This window comes from Tachyglossus aculeatus, chromosome 4 (assembly GCF_015852505.1).
Source record: "Tachyglossus aculeatus isolate mTacAcu1 chromosome 4, mTacAcu1.pri, whole genome shotgun sequence".
Taxonomy (NCBI): domain Eukaryota; kingdom Metazoa; phylum Chordata; class Mammalia; order Monotremata; family Tachyglossidae; genus Tachyglossus; species Tachyglossus aculeatus.
The window spans coordinates 117,559,900-117,576,320 of record NC_052069.1 but is presented as its reverse complement, the minus strand read 5'-3'; the positions used below and the strand labels follow the sequence as shown (position 1 = coordinate 117,576,320).

At 51.0% G+C, this 16,421-nt stretch overlaps 1 protein-coding gene across 5 annotated transcripts in view; it reads left to right on the top strand.

Moving 5' to 3' along the window:
- ST6GALNAC6 (ST6 N-acetylgalactosaminide alpha-2,6-sialyltransferase 6) overlaps nucleotides 1-16,421 on the top strand; it is a 35,869-nt gene that overhangs the window by 14,567 nt on the left and 4,881 nt on the right. For 3 of the 5 annotated variants that reach the window (XM_038744690.1, XM_038744692.1, XM_038744693.1), the window contains exons 2-3: nucleotides 11,599-11,676; nucleotides 15,234-15,413. In XM_038744690.1, coding sequence (XP_038600618.1) covers nucleotides 11,662-11,676; nucleotides 15,234-15,413 — 195 coding nt within the window. In that variant the 5' untranslated portion in view covers nucleotides 11,599-11,661. Of the gene's footprint in view, nucleotides 1-4,794; nucleotides 4,825-10,599; nucleotides 10,622-11,598; nucleotides 11,677-15,233; nucleotides 15,414-16,421 lie in introns of those variants that run through there. The other 2 variants (XM_038744691.1, XM_038744694.1) reach the window with 2 other exon arrangements.

Sequence of the window (16,421 nt, the reverse complement as noted above, 5' to 3'; positions counted from 1 at the left end):
CTTGCCCACTTCCTCCCTCTGGCCTGGAACTCCCTCCCCCTTTGATATATGACAGAGGATCACTCTGCCCACCTTCAAAGCCCTTTTAAAAGCACATATCCTCCAAGAGGTCTTCCCTGACTCAGCCCTCATTTCTCTAACTCTGTTGTACTGTACTCTCCCAAGTGCTTAGTACAGTGCTCTGCATATAGTAAGCACTCAATATAAGGTCGTGGGTTCTAATTCCACTCCACCACTTATCTGCTGTGTGAACTTGGTTACCTTATCTGTAAAATGGGGATGGAAACTGTGAGCCCCACGTGGGACAGGGAATGTATCCAACCCGATTTGCTGGTATTCACACCAGCACTTAGTACAGTGCCTGGCACATAGTAAGTGCTTAACAAATACCATAATTATTATTTATTATGAGTAGAAGTAATTATAAGTCCAGCCTTGAGGTGGGGGGAGAGGGGGGCTGTCCTGAACGTCCATTCCCGTGAGTCCTGACACCCTCAGCCGTCTTCAGCCTCCACCCTCTCGGTCCCCCTACTTAAAAGGTGGAGCCTCCCCACCCTTCCTTTACCGCCCTAGGAAGCAGGGTCAGGGAGGGACATCAATCTTCCCAGTTGAGAAGAGGGGGGAAATTGAGTCACAGGGATGGGACGGCCAGAATCCCAGCTGGATTCTGAGGTCACACAGCAAGTCCTGTCTGTCTCCCCCTTCTAGACTGTGAGCCCATTGCTGGGTAGGGACCATCTCTATAGGTTGCCAACTTGTACTTCCCAAGCGCTTAGTACAGTGTTCTGCACACAGTAAGCGCTCAATAAATACGACTGAATGAATGAATGAATGAAGTCCTAGTGGCAAGAGCACAGGCTTCCGAGTCAGAAATCATGGGTTCTAATCCTGACTCCACTACTTGTCTGCTCTGTGACCTAGGGCAAGTCACTTGACTACTCTGTTCCTCAGTTACCTCACCTATAAAATGGGGATTAAGCGTGTGAGCCTCATGTGGGACAGGGACTGTGTCCAACCTCATTAGTGTCTATTTAATTCATCGTTTAGAACAGTGCTTGGTATATAGTAAGCACTTAATAAACACCATTATTATTAATAATAATAATAATAATATGTATGTAGAATAACAATAATAAGTATGTGGTGGTGTTGGGATTAGAACTCCTTCTAGACCGAGAGCCCGTTGTTGGGTAGCGATTGTCTCTATTTGGTGCCGAATTGTACTTCCCAAGCGCTTAGTACAGTGCTCTGCACCCAGAAAATGCTCAATAAATCCGATTGAATGAATGGATGAATAATAATGGTACTTGTTAAGCGCTTACCATGTGTCAAACACAGTTCTAAACGCTGGGGTAGATACAAAATAACCAGGTTGTCCCACGCGCAGCTCCCGGTCTTCACCCCCCTTTTCCAGATGAGGTCACTGAGAAGTGAAGTGACTTGCCCCAAGTCACCCAGCTAACAAGGGGCAGAGGCGGGATTGGAACCCACGACCTCTGACTCCCCAGCTGGGGCTGTTCATTCATTCATTCAATCGTATTTATTGAGCGCTGACTGTGTGCAGAGCACTGTACTAAGCGCTTGGGAAGTACAAGTCGGCAACACATAGAGACGGTCCCTACCCAGCAATGGGCTCAGAGTCTAGAAGGGGGAGACAGAGAACAAAACAAAACATGTAGACAGGTGTCAAAATAGTCAGAACAAATAATAATAATAATACTGGCATTTTTTAAGCACTTACTATGTGCAAAGCACTGTTCTAAGCGCTGCGGAGGATATAAGGTGATCAGGTTGTCCCACGTGGGGCTCACAGTCTTAATCCTCATTTTAAAGATGAGGTAACTGAGGCCCAGAGAAGTGAAGTGACTTGCCCAGAGTCACACAGCTGACAAGTGGCGGAGCTGGGATTGGAACCCAAGACCTCTGACTTCCAAGCCCGGACTCTTTCCACTGCACCATGCTGCTTCTCTAGAATTAAAGAATTAAATAGAATTAAATAGAATTAAAGCTATATGCACATCATTAACAAAATAAATAGTAAATATGTACAAGTAAAATAAATAGAGTAAAGCAGTGTGGCTCAGTGGAAAGAGCATGGGCCTTGGAGTGAGAGGTCATGGGTTCAAATCCCAGCTCTGCCACTTGTCAGCTGTGTGACTTTGGGCAAGTCATTTCACTTCTCTGGGCCTCAGTTACCTCATCTGTAAAAAGGGGATTAAGACTATGAGCCCCACGTGGGACCACCTGATCACCTTGTAACCTCCCCAGCGCTTAGAACAGTGCTTTGCACATAGTAAGTGCTTAATAAATGCCAGTATTATTATTATTATTATTATTATCATTATTATTATTATTACTATCCTGGCTCTGCCAATTGTCATTTCACTTCTCTGGGCCTCAGTTCCCTCATCTGTAAAAAGGGGATTAAGACTATGAGCCCCCCGTGGGACCACCTGATCACCTTGTAACCTCCCCAGTGCTTAGAACAGTGCTTTGTACATAGTAAGTGCTTAATAAATGCCAGTATTATTATTATTATCATTATTATTATTATTATCCTGGCTCCACCGATTGTCAGCTGTGTGACTTTGGGCAAGTCCCTTCCCTAGGCCTCAGTTCCCTCATCTGTAAAATGGGGATGAAGACTGTGAGGCCCCCCATGGGACCACCTGATCACCTTGTAACCTCCCCAGCGCTTAGAACAGTGCTTTGCACATAGTAGGTGCTTATTCGTTCATTCATTCAGTCATATTTATTGAGCGCTTACTGTGTGCAGAGCACTGAACTAAGCGCTTGGGAAGTATAGGCTGGCAACACCTTCCTCTCCCCCTCGTCCCCCTCTCCATCCCACCGTCTTACCTCCTTCCCTTCCCCACAGCACCTGTATATATGTATATATGTTTGTACATATTTATTCCTCTATTTATTTTACTTGCACATTATCAATTCTATTTATTTTATTTTGTTAAGATGTTTGGTTATGTTGTCTGTCTCCCCCTTCTAGACCGTGAGCCCACTGTAGGGTAGGGACCGTCTCTATATGTTGCCAACTTGTACTTCCCCAGCGCTTAGAACAGTGCTTTGCACATAGTAGGCGCTTATTCATTCATCCATTCATTCAATCGTATTTACTGAGCACTTACTGTGTGCAGAGCACTGTACTAAGCGCTTGGGAAGTACAGGCTGGCAACACCTTCCTCTCCCCCTCATCCCCCTCTCCATCCCGCCGCCTTACCGCCTTCCCTTCCCCACAGCACCTGTATATATGTATATATGTTTGTACATATTTATTCCTCTATTTATTTATTTTACTTGCACATATTTATTCTATTTATTTTATTTTGTTAAGACGTTTGGTTTTGTTGTCTGTCTCCCCCTTCTAGACCGTGAGCCCACTGTTGGGTAGGGACCGTCTCTATATGTTGCCAACTTGGACTTCCCAAGCGCTTAGTCCAGTGCTCTGCACACAGTAAGCGCTCAATAAATACGATTGATTGATTGCTATAGAGACGGTCCCTACCCAACAGTGGGCTTATTAAATGCCATCATTATGATTTTATATATATATATATATATATATATATATATATATATATATATATATATATATATATATATATATATATATATACATCAGGCAGAAACTCCTCACCCTGGGCTTCAAGGCTCTCCATCACATCACCTTGCCCCCTCCTACCTCACCTCCCTTCTCTCCTTCTCCAGCCGAGCCTGCACCCTCTGCTCCTCTGCCGCTAACCTCCTCACTGTGCCTCGTTCTCGCCTGTCCCGCCGTCGACCCCCGGCCCACGTCCTCCCCCAGGCCTGGAATGCCCTCCCTCTGCCCATCCGCCAAGCTAGCTCTCTTCCTCCCTTCAAGGCCCTCCTGAGAGCTCACCTCCTCCAGGAGGCCTTCCCACACTGAGCCCCTTCCCTCCTCTCCCCCTCGTCCCCCTCTCCATCCCCCCATCTTACCTCCTTCCCTTCCCCACAGCACCTGTATATATGTATATATGTTTGTACAGATTTATTACTCTATTTTACTTGTACATATCTATTCTATTGATTTTATTTTGTTAGTATGTTTGGCTTTGTTCTCTGTCTCCCCCTTTTAGACTGTGAGCCCACTGTTGGGCAGGGACTGTCTCTATATGTTGCCAGTTTGTACTTCCCAAGCGCTTAGTACAGTGCTCTGCACACAGTAAGCGCTCAATAAATACGATTGATGATGATGATATATATATATCATCTATATATATCTATATATATCTCATCTATATATATGTCTATATATCTATAGATATATCTATATATCTATAGATATATAGACATATATATGTATATATATCTATATATCTCTATAGATATATCTATATAGAGAGATATATAGAGAGATATAGAGATATATATATACATATATATATATATATATCTATATCTCTATATATCTCTCTATATAGATATATAGAGAGATATATAGATATATATATACAGGTGCTGTGGGGAGGGGAAGGAGGTAGGGAGGAGGAGGAGAGGAAAAAAGGGGATCAGTCTGGGCCTAAAGCCAGGCTGAAGGAAGTCGGGTCCTCTACCTCCCTGCTTTCCCCTCTAGGCCACAGCGCTTAGGGCGGGGCGGTCCTCCCTCCCTGCCTCCCTCCCTCCCGCCCAGCATCTCCCGCGCATCTCCCGCCCATCCCCCGCGCATCTCCCGCCCATCACCTCCCTCCGGGCGCCGGCGGGCGCTTGGACCCCATCGGGCGGGGCCTGCTGGGGGTCCGGGGGGTCCGGGGGTCCCTCCCCGCCGGCCGGGCTCCCCCCCCGGGCCAGGTAAGGCCAGGCCGGGGCCCGGGGGGCGGCTGGGCAGGAGGGGGCCCAAGAGGGGGTCTGGGCGGGGGGGAGGCCGTTGCTGGGTGGATTTAGGGGCCGCGAGGGTCCAGGGGGCGGCTGCCCCCCATTTGGGGGACCAGGGACCCCCTCCCCCGGGCGCCGGACTCCTGGGGCCTGCTGAGAGCTCACCTCCTCCAGGAGGCCTTCCCAGACTGAGCCCCTTCCTTCCTCTCCCCCTCGTCCCCCTCTCCATCCCCACAGCACCTGTATATATGTAGATATGTTTGCACATATATTTATTTATTTATTTTACTTGTACATATCTATTCTATTTATTTTATCTTGTTAGTATGTTTGGTTTTGTTCTCTGTCTCCCCCTTTTAGACTGTGAGCCCACTGTTGGGTAGGGACTGTCTCTATATGTTGCCAACTTGGACTTCCCAAGCGCTTAGTACAGTGCTGTGCACACAGTAAGCGCTCAATAAATACGATTGATTGATTGATTGATTAGCCCCCCCACCCCACCCCACGCCCCAGCCCGCACCCACATGTTCCCCGGACCGGGGCTAGGACCGGCCCCGAGGGACCAACCGGGGTGTTGTCCGGATCAACCCCCAGCAGGGTGGAAATGATAATAATAACAATAACAATAATGACCGTGGCACGTATTAAGCGCTTACTGTGTGCAAAGCACTGTCCTCAGCGCTGGGGAGGCTACAAGGTGATCAGGTTGGCCCACGGGGGGCTCACAGGCTTCATCCCCATTTTGCGGATGAGAAGTTAAGTGATATTCCCACAGTCACACAGCTGACAATTGGCAGAGTCGGGATTTGAACCCATAACCTCTGACTCCAAAGCCCGGGCTCTTTTCCACTGAGCCACGCTGCCCCCTAATGATAAGGAGGGTATTTGTTAGGGGCTTATTATGTGCCAAGCACTGCTCCAAGCGCCCGGGGGAGATACGAGGTGATCAGGTTGCCCCCCGTGGGGCTTACAGTCTTCATCCCCATTTTACAGATGAGGTCACTGAGGCCCAGAGAAGTCAAGAGTCTTGCCCAAGGTCACACGGCAGACAAGTGGCGGAGTTGGGATCAGAACCCACGTCCTCCGACTCCCAAGCCCGGGCTCTTTCCACTAAGCCACTTAGGAGGTGGGCTTCCTCGGCCCCCAACCCCCAGCCCGGGCTCTGCTCCCAACTGCTAAGAGCCGTCATCATCATCATCATCATCAATCGTATTTATTGAGTGCTTACTATGTGCAGAGCACTGTACTAAGCGCTTGGGAAGTACAAATTGGCAACATATAGAGACAGTCCCTACCCAACAGTGGGCTCACAGCCTAAAAGGGGGAGACAGAGAACAAAACCAAACATACTAACAAAATAAAATATATACAGTAGATATGTACAAGTAAAATAAATAAATAGAGTAATAAATATGTACAAACATATATACATATATACAGGTGCTGTGGGGAAGGGAAGGAGGTAAGATGGGGGGGATGGAGAGGGGGACGAGGTGGAGAGGAAGGAAGGGGCTCAGTCTGGGAAGGCCTCCTGGAGGAGGTGAGCTCTCAGCAGGGCCTTGAAGGGAGGAAGAGAGCTAGTTTGACGGATGGGCAGAGGGAGGGCATTCCAGGCCCAGGGGATGACGTGGGCCGGGGGTCGATGGCGGGACAGACGAGAGCGAGGTACCGTGAGGAGATCAGCGGTGGAGGAGCGGAGGGTGCGGACTGGGCTGTAGAAGGAGAGAAGGGAGGTGAGGTAGGAGGGGGCGAGGGGATGGACAGCCTGGAAGCCCTGGAAGCCCAGGGTGATGCGCAGATTGATTGGTAGCCACTGGAGATTTTTGAGGATTTTTGAGATTTTGCCTTCAGTAATTCCCCCCTCACCCCCGGCTCAGCCAGGGGCTGGGACAGCTGAACCAGGGACTTCCCCTTCCCCTCTCCTTTCCCCACCCCCTTTCCCTCTTCGTTTACCTCTCCCCCTCCCCAATCCCCCAATCCCCACCCGCTCCCTGACCCTGGGTCCTGAGAGGTGCCCAGGGCATCTTTTGTGTCCCCAAATAGGGGTAGTGGGATCCCTGCCCCTTGGAGGCCCAGACAGGGTGGAGAAAAGGGGGAGGGAGATGGCCCTGAGGGGAGGGGGTCCCCACTGTTGGGTAGGGACTGTCTCTATATGTTGCCAACTTGTACTTCCCAAGCGCTTAGTACAGTGCTCTGCACACAGTAAGCGCTCAGTAAATACGATTGATTGATCTAAGTGGGCTGGGGAGAGTCCCCTCCTTGGGCAGTGGTAGGGAGACAGAACTGTAGTCCCTCCCAGAGGGGAAGGAGATAAACCTGCCCAGTCCAGGGGTCTGGCAGTACTCAATAATAATAATAATCGTATTTGTTAAGCTCTTACTATTTGTCAAGCGCTGTTGTAAGCCCCGGGGTAGATCCAAGCTCATCAGTTTGGACACAGTCCCCATCCCACATGGGGCTCACTGTCTTAATCCCCATTTTCCGGATGAGGTAACTGAGGCCCAGAAAAGTGAGGTGACTTGCCAGGGTCACATAGCAGACAGGTGGCAGAGCCGGAATTAGAACCCAGGTCCTCCTGACTCCCAGGCCAGGCTGTATTTCCCGAGGGGGCAGGCCAGGGTGGCGGGGCTTCAGGCCAGCACTCGCAAGAGCCTCCACTTAGGCCGCACTACTGACGGGGCTCCCGCATCCCTGGCTCTTTAACTTTTGCCCCCTGACCTGCCCGGTGCCAAGGATGGGGCGATTGGGCTCAGTTTGGACCGCTCTCTCCAGGCTTGCACCGGGAAGGGAAGAAGTTGTTGAGGGGACAGGGAGGGCTGAGGAGGGAGCTAAAACAGAGGATCTGCTTGTCGGTCATCCCTCGCCCCGCCCCAGGCCGGGTCTTGGCCCTAGGTCGGATCTCCCGGGGCCTGCCTCAGTTTCCCTGGGGCTAGTGGAGGGCGGAGCTGACATCTTTGAGTTCCTCCCTGGGCCCCTCCTGACGTCCTGCTTGGGTGGGTGAGTGGGCTGCGTGTTCCCGCGGGGGGAGAACGGGGAACCAGCAGCCGCCCACATGCAGAGGGAGGAGATGGGAGGGAGGCGGAGGGATGTGTTGGGTGTCAGGAATGTGTGTGTCTCTCCCTGAGCTCCTCCTTCACTTCTCCCTGCCTTCATGACTCATCTTCCCAAATCCTCCCAGTGAGGAGGGGGCAGTACATGTGCCTCGCCCCCCAACTCATTAAAGGTTCCTATCCCCCACTCCTCTCCCTCGCCTGTGCCTTCTTCCCTGCGGGGAAGCCCAGTCCATCTCTCTCCACAGCCCAGCCCAGGCCAAAGCAGCGCTCCAGCTCAGCTCGTCCCCACAGAGAGGGGCCTTTTGGGGACACCAATCCTGCCCATGCCAGACCTGAAGAAGTCACATCCCTCTGGTGGGTGGGGGGCGGGGGGGGGGAGGGTTCATCACAGCCCACCCCGGCCTAGCAGGCAGGAGCTACCAAACCAAGGTGCCAGCCCTGATCACGCACGGGGTCTCTTGCCTCTAGGAAGTCGATGTCCCTCTTTCTGCATCCATTGTTGATCGTGGTAAGGATTTTTCTGCCCTCTCCTCTCCTGAAGCTCACTCCTGCAGTTAGCTCCCCCACACCTCTGATTCCCTCTCATACCAGTCCAGAGGCCAGCTGTCTCTGAAGGAAGCAGCACGGTGTAGGGGATAGAACTTAGGCCTGAGAGTCAGGAGGACCTGAGTTCTAATCTCAGCTCTACTTTGGGTGAATTGTGTGACCTTGAGTAAGTTACTTCACTTCTCTGGTCCTCAAGGATTTACCTGTAAAACAGTGATGGAGATTGTGAACTCCATGAGGGGCAGGGACTATATCTAAACTCAACCCATCCCCCCTGCCTTACCTACTTTCCCTCCCCACAGCACCTGTATATATGTGTATATGTTTGTATGTATTTATTACTGTATTTATTTATTTTATTTGTACATATTTATTTTATTTTGTTAATATGTCTTGTTTTGTTCTCTGTCTCCCCCTTCTAGACTGTGAGCCCACTGTTGGGTAGGGACCGTCTCTATATGTTGCCAACTTGTACTTCCCAAGCTCTTAGTACAGTGCTCTGCACACAGTAAGCGCTCAATAAATATGATTGAATGAATGAATGCGGGTGTTGCTTTAAGTTCCCTGGTTTGGATCAGGCCAGGGCAGGGCGCAGGAGCCCCAGCTGGAGGAGGAAGGGGTCAGCTTTGCCTGCTGTCCCCGATTCGCGGCAGGGACATTGACTTCCTAGAGGCAAGAGACCCCATGCGTGACCAGGGCTGGCACCTTGGTTTGTTAGCTCCTGCCCGCTAGGCCGGGGTGGGCTGTGATGAACCCTCCCCCCCACCCACCCTCCACAGGGCTGTGACTTCTTCAGGTCTGGCATGGGCAGGGTTGGTGTTCCCAAAAGGCCCCTCACTGTGGGGCCAAGCTGGAGCGCTGCTTTGGCCTGGGCTGGGCTGTGGAGAAAGATGGACTGGGCTTGAGCCAAGGCGGAATTGTCTTAGCCTCTCACTTTGGATCCCTTCAGCCACTTATTGGTTGTGTCCCAAGCTGGGGGAAGGGAGTTGGCCACTATGTAATGGTCAGTGCGTGCATGCACAATGCACACTGGGCCTCCACAGAATGACAATAAGAGCGGCAACATCCCGCATCTGTCGAGCGCTTTTATTTTCCCAAAGTGCTTTCACATCAGTGATCTCATTTCATCCTCACAACATCCCTCTGAGGTAAGGAGAGGCAAGTGTTTCTCTCCCTGTTTTTAGGTGGGGGAGAGGAAACAGATGCAGAGAGGGTGAAGGGATTTGCTCAAGGTCACTTAGCAAGTCAACCACAAAACTGGGGCCAGACCCCGGTCTCCTGTCTCCTTCGTCCATGATGTTCTATCCGTGAAGTCGGAAGGCCGTGTGCGTCCTCTGGGACTCGCTGGAAGTCAGGTCAACTTGATTGGGTATTGGGCTAAAGAAGGGCCCCAAGCTCACTGGCTTTGGCGAGGCCCTGGCCCAGCTCCAGAACTCTGTCCCTTGGGGCCCACTCTTTGGCCCAGTGCTCCTGGGGCTCAGCAACGAACCACAGGCCTCAGTCCTCCCCCACAACCATGCCTTCCAGAAGGTGGGGCTCAGCTTCTAGAAGGCAAGGTGGGAAACTGAGGCCCAGAGAGAGCGTAAGAGGATCAGAGAGTACCACACCTGGTGGGGATACTGGATTGAACCGAGGAGGTCCTGCCTCCCATCTTCAATCAATCAATCAATCAATTGTATTTATTGAGCGCTTACTGTGTGCAAAGCACTGTACTAAGCGCTTGGGAAGTACAAGTTGGCAACATACAGAGACAGTCCCTACCCAACAGTGGGCTCACAGTCTAAAAAGGGGAGGAAAGCTACCTTAAAGCTGCCTTGGGCAGGGTCCTGAATGCCAGACCAGACTGCAGGTCTCCCCTACCCTTAGAAATCTTGCCCCTCAGTGAGCACTTAGCTGGTGGGAAATGTATGTCAGGCATTAGAGTCCCAGAGTCCCAAGATGAGGGCAGACTCAGGGCTGCACCAGAGCTGCTGGCACGCTCCTCCCTACAACCTCTGCTGAGGCCTTGTTCCTCTCCTCCCTACTTCTAATTGGATTCCAGGAGAAATCTCCTTAGCCGCTTGTCTCTTAGAAAAATGATCAGAAGCTATTTGGTTAAGATGCCTATCCTGAGGGTTACGACTCCTTAGTAAGGATCTGTTTGAGTGGATTTCCCATCATCACCCCACTCGTAGGTAAGAATAATAATTATGATTACGGTACTTGTTGAGCGCTTATTGTGTGCCAGGCACATAGGGTCTATGGGATGCTGGAGGGGCGTGCCAATCAATCAGTGGTATTTATTGAGTGCCTACTGTGTGCAGAGCACTGTACTAAGCACTCGGAAGAGTACAGGGCCACAGAGTCAGCAAACATGTTCCCTGCCCACAATGAGCACTGGGGTGATAACAGTAATAGTAACTGTGGTGTTTGTTAAATGCTAACTAGGTGCCAGGCACTGTACTAAGCACTGGGGTGGATACAAAGTGAGTCCCTGTTCCATGTGGAGCTCACAATCTTAATCCCTATTTTACAGATGAGGTAACTGAGGCTCGGAGGAGTAAAGTGACTTGCCCAAGGTCACACATCAGACAAATGGCAGAGCCAGGATTTGAGCCTAGGTCATTCATTCATTCAATCATGTTTATTGAGCACTTACTGTGTGCAGAGCACTTTACTAAGCGCTTGGGAAGTACAAGTTGGCAACGTATAGAGACGGTCCCTCCCCAACAGCAGGCTCACAATCTAAGGCCTTCTGACTCCCAAGGCCCTGCTCTATACACTGCTTCTCTGCTTATATCTTGGTTTCTGAAAAATCCAGCGTCCACAACGACAACCTATGGGCCACCTCCCTCCATGTCTCCCATTCCAAGAATCCTGTGTCCTCGCTGTGACCTCTGCTCTGAGTCCATCAGATAGAGTGGGTTCTGGGGGTGGGGGGCAGCCCTCTCCCAGGTTGGGCAGCCTCTCCTACCCATCCTTGTCTTCCTTTGAAGCTCAAAGTGTGGTGAGAGGGTGGGAGAGTTGGGAAGCTTGGTGATCCTGGTGGGAGGGGTGGGGACAACTTTGTCTAGGGCTCTCACAGCCCCTCTGGGACACCTTCCACCTGGATCCTTCCCACCTTGGGTTTCAGGAGGGTAGGGGATTCAATTCCTTTCTGCTGGGATTGCAGGACTGACCCCACCCCCAGGTGATGTGGATGAGGTCAACGCCATCCTAAGACTTCCGGAGAGACATGAGTAGCGACACGGTAAGATCCATCCCGGCTCTCCTCTGCTCTTTCCCTAGCCACCAGCTTCCCGTTTGTTCACTCTGGCTCTCTCCCTGCTTCCGTCCACCTCTCAATCAATCAATCGGTGATATTTATTGAGCGCTTACTGTGTGCAGAGTACGGTACTAAGCACTTGGGAAAGTTACAATGCAATAGAGTTGTCAGTCTCGATCCTTAGGAGCTTACAGTCTGTAGTGGGAGACAGACACTAAAATAAATTGCAGGTAGGGGAAATAGAGTATAGGGTATGTACACAAGTGTCATGAGCCTGGGGTGAGTATCAAAGTGCTTAGGTAGTACACAGCCAACTGTACAAGCGATGCACTGGGTAGAACAGGAGGGGAAATAAAAGGCTTAATATGGAGAGGTGTCTTGGGGGAGATGTGATTTAGGAGGGTTTTGAAGGTGGGGAGGATGACGGACTGTCAGATAATAATAATAATAATAATAATGGCATTTATTAAGCGCTTACTATGTGCAGAGCACTGGGGAAGGGAGTTCCAGGCCTGAGAGAGGACGTGGGCGAGGGGTCGGCGGTGAGATAGACGAGATGGAGGGACAGTGAGTAGGTTGGTGTTGGAGGAGCGGAGTGTACCACCTGGGTTGTAGTAGAGCTGATTGAGTGGCTTAAAGTCGACGGCAGTGAATAACTGTTTGATGCGGAGGTGGATGTGTAACCATTGGAGATATCTGAGGAGTGGGAAGATTATGGACTGAACGGTTTTTCTAGAAAAATGATCTGGGAGGCGGAGTGAATTATGGACTGGAGGGGGGGGAGATAGGAGGCAGGGGGATCGGCAAGGAGAGTGATGCAGTAGTTAAGGTGAAATATAATAAGTGTTTGGATCGGCGTAGTAGCAGTTTGGGTGGAGAGGAAGGGGCAGATTCTCGATACGTTGTGAAGGTGGAACTGACAGGTTGAATGTGTGGATGAAACAGGAGAGATGAGCTGAGGATAATGCCAACGTTACAGGCTTGTGAGACGAAGGATTGCGGTGCTGTCTATAGTGATAGAAAAGCCAGGAGAAGGATGGGACTCTCCCTCTCTGCATCTGTCTTCAGCCCTGACCCTGTCCATTTTTGTATCTCTCTTTTTTAATGGTTTTTATTAAGCTTTTACTATGTGGCAGGCACTGTACTAAGCGTTGGGGTAGTTGCAAGTTAATCAGGTTGGACACAGTCTCTTGTCCCACTGTGGGGCTCACAGTCTTAACCCCCGTTTTACAGATGGGGTAACTGAGGCACAGAGAAGTGAAGTGACTTGCCTGAGATCACACAGCAGGCAAGTGATGGAGCCGGGTTTAGAACCCAGGACCTTCTGACACCCACCTGTGCTCTATACACTATACCATGCTGCTCTTCTCTTCTTCTCTCTGCCTTTCTGTCTCTCCATCTTTCTGTCTTTTGTCAATCAATCAATCAATTTATTGAGCGCTTACTGTGCACTGTACTTAGCACTTGGGAAAGTACAATATAACAGCGTTGGAAGGTACGTTACCTGCCCAAAACAAGCTTACAGTCTAGAGGGGGGAAACGGACATTAATATAAATAAATAAATTATAGATATGTACATAAATGTTGTAGGGCTGAGGGAAGGGTGAATTAGAGGAGCAAATTAAAGTGCAAGGGTGACGCAGAAGAGAGTGGGAGAAGAGGAAATGAGGACTTTTAATCTCTTTCCATCTCTGTCAGCAGAAGAGTGATCAGTAGCAGGATCACCATTGGGGCCCAGTTTGGTGGGAGGGGGCCAAAGCAAGGTGTGGCCCAGGGTGAGGAGCCCACCCCCCTCCTCCCCCACCATGAGCAGGTCCAGTTTATCCCCCTTGAGTTTCCCTGCCCTGGAGTAGACCCGATTTCTCAGAGCCACCATGCTTTACACACCAAATGCCCAATAATTACTGTTGAATGAATGAATGAAAGAAGGGGACATTCTCACCGGGTTCTGCTCACCCTAGGCGGACCAGGAATTAAGTAGTCACCTTCTGGCGACTGTCTCTCTGCAACAGCCTAGTTTCTTTTTGTAGGGTATTTGTTAAAAACTCGCTATATGTTAAACACTATTCTAAGCACTGGGGCAGATGCAAGTTAATTAGATTGGACACAGTCCCTGTCCCGTATGGGGCTCACAGTCTAAGTAGGAGGGAGAACAGGAGAACGGAGGCCCAGAGAAGCCAAGTGACATGCCCAAGATCACACAGCAGACATTTGGCAGAGCTGGGAATAAAACTCAGGTCCTCGGACTTCCCCTAGGCCATGTTGCTTCTTGCAGCTGGGGGTATTACTCCTCCCTTTCCCTGCTCCAGTTACACTCCTGTCCCTCCCCAGGATCTCTCCTGGTCAGTCCTGTGCATCCTCTGTGGGCTAGGCTCTAGGGGGATAAGGGGTGGAAGAGGCACACAGCAAATAAAAGACGGGATTGGTCCCTGCCCTCAGTCGGCTCCCAGTGTCCTGGGTGAGACTGGACAAAGGCCTACAAAATGCAAAAGACAGAAACACATAAACAGAAAACCAGGCCAGAACCTCGAAAATAAGCTCTCTGTAGAGACGGTGTGTTGAATGAGGGAATTTTTTTAGTTATTGGTGGGACTAGACTCAGCCCCATGGCTTGGGGAGCATTTTCCCAGAATGCCCTAAAATGCCACCCCTTTTAGTTCAGAGCCTTTATTCCGGATCCTGTTGGCTGTATGTGGGACCACGGAGTGGTGCACATGGCCAGTCCGGGGAAATTTTGGAGACACAGATGCTCTATGCACATGACAGTGGCTTCTGGGAACCACTGAGTTTCCCATACCCCAAGTCCTCCTTTCTTGCATACTCTTTCCCAGTGCTTTGTACAGTTCGCTGCACACGGTAAGTGCTTAATAAACGCTATTACTGCTGTTAGTACTCGGCCCCAGCTCCCCATTTCTGAGTCCCCCCAACCTCCACAGATTCTTGGCAGGGGTCATCTGAGCTGACCCAGAGGCTCTGAAAATTGTTAGGAAAGCCAGGACAGGTTACAGGAGGCAGAACATGGGTAGCCAAGACCCCTGGGGCCTATTTCAGGCCTGGCATGAGGGGGAAGGCTAGAGGAGGAAGGCACGGAATAGGGAGATGTCCTTAGAGCCTGAGAAGTATGAATTCACCACTTTACCTATTGGAGCTTAGTAGCCAGTATTGCCCCCACCTTGTCCAGCTGGAGAAATTGATGCTTGGAGCACCCATGAAGGATCGTGGCTCATCCCCCCCACCCCACCCCACCCGGCAAGAGGTCTGACTCCCACCAGCTGTCTTGGATCACATCGAGAGGAGATGCTTCTCTTGGTTGGCGCCTCCGGCTCAGCTCACTTGGTCCCTGTACGATCTATAAGGCAGACAGTTTCCTCATCTGTCCCAGGGGAGGCTGCCCACTTCATTGCCTTTCTCTTTGGGTAGGGTGAGAAAGAAAAAGACCCGCTCCAAAAAAGGTTTGGAGATGGGAGGACTAAGAGGACCCTGGCTTGAGTTGGTCACACCCTCCGGCCTCTCACCGCTCTCTCTCCCCTCCTCTCCCCAGACCCAGCGCTCGGTGATTTGGGTTCTCCTCTTTGCCCTCATCATGCTCCTCATCCTCTACAGCTCCAACAGCGGCAACGAGGTCTTCCATTACACCGCCCTGCGGGCCCGATTCCAGCGTCCCACCAACCTCAAGAAATGGGGAGTCGCCGAAAGCTACGTCCCGGTGTCCGGGAACAAGGTAGGACGGGGCGGGGCAGGACTGGGGTGGTGAGCCAGGGGAGTGGCTAGAGTGGGGCTCCCCTGCCACCTGCTAGACACCACTGAGATACATAACCAGCTGGCCGGCCTGTATGGGGCTGCTCATCATCATCATCATCATCGTCGTCATCGTCCTTGGTATTTATTAACACCTTACTGTGTGCAGAGCACTGTACCAGGTGCTTGGGAGAGTCCAGCTTAACAGAGTTGGTAGACACGTGACTCCCGACCCCCTCAGTGGTACGGAGTGGTGTCGTGGTTCGGGAAGCTGGCCTCTGGTAGGTCTCACCCTATAAGCATTTTGGGCCAACCCAAGTTACCAAGGCCCCAGCCAGGGAAATAAATTGTCTGCTGAGAGCCGGGACTTGCTGTGGCCTGGAGTTAGCCCTGAGTGATCTGCTGCCCCATTTCTGTAGTTCATTACATGAAGTCCAGGAACCTTTGATTTAGAACTCAAAGGAGCTGGGCTGGCAGTCCCCCCTCACTGCCCCGGCCCCCACCCAAGGGAAGAGAGCATGGAGTCGGAGGCTGGGGACCAGGTCTGCTTCTGATGTGGTGTGTGAGACAGTCCCGTGGCTCAGTGGAAAGAGCGCGGGCTTTGGAGTCAGAGGTCATGGGTTCAAATCCTGGCTCCGCCAATTGTCAGCTGTGTGACTTTGGGCAAGTCACTTCACTCTGCTGGGCCTCAGTTACCTCATCTGTAAAATGGGGATTAAGGCTGTGAGCCCCACGTGGGACAACCTGATCACCTTGTATCCCCCCAGTGCTTAGAACAGTGCTTTGCACATAGTAAGCGCTTAACAAATACCATTATTATTATTATTTTGAGTCACTTTCCCATCTTCCCGGGGGTCTCTGTTGCCCCAGAATCTGGGTCTCTGTCCCCTCAGGGTCTGCATCCCAGTTGCCCCTGGGGGTTGGGTCTCTGTTGCTCCCAGGGGCTGGGTCTCTGTTCCCTCTAGACTGTAGGCTTGTTGAGAGAAGGGAA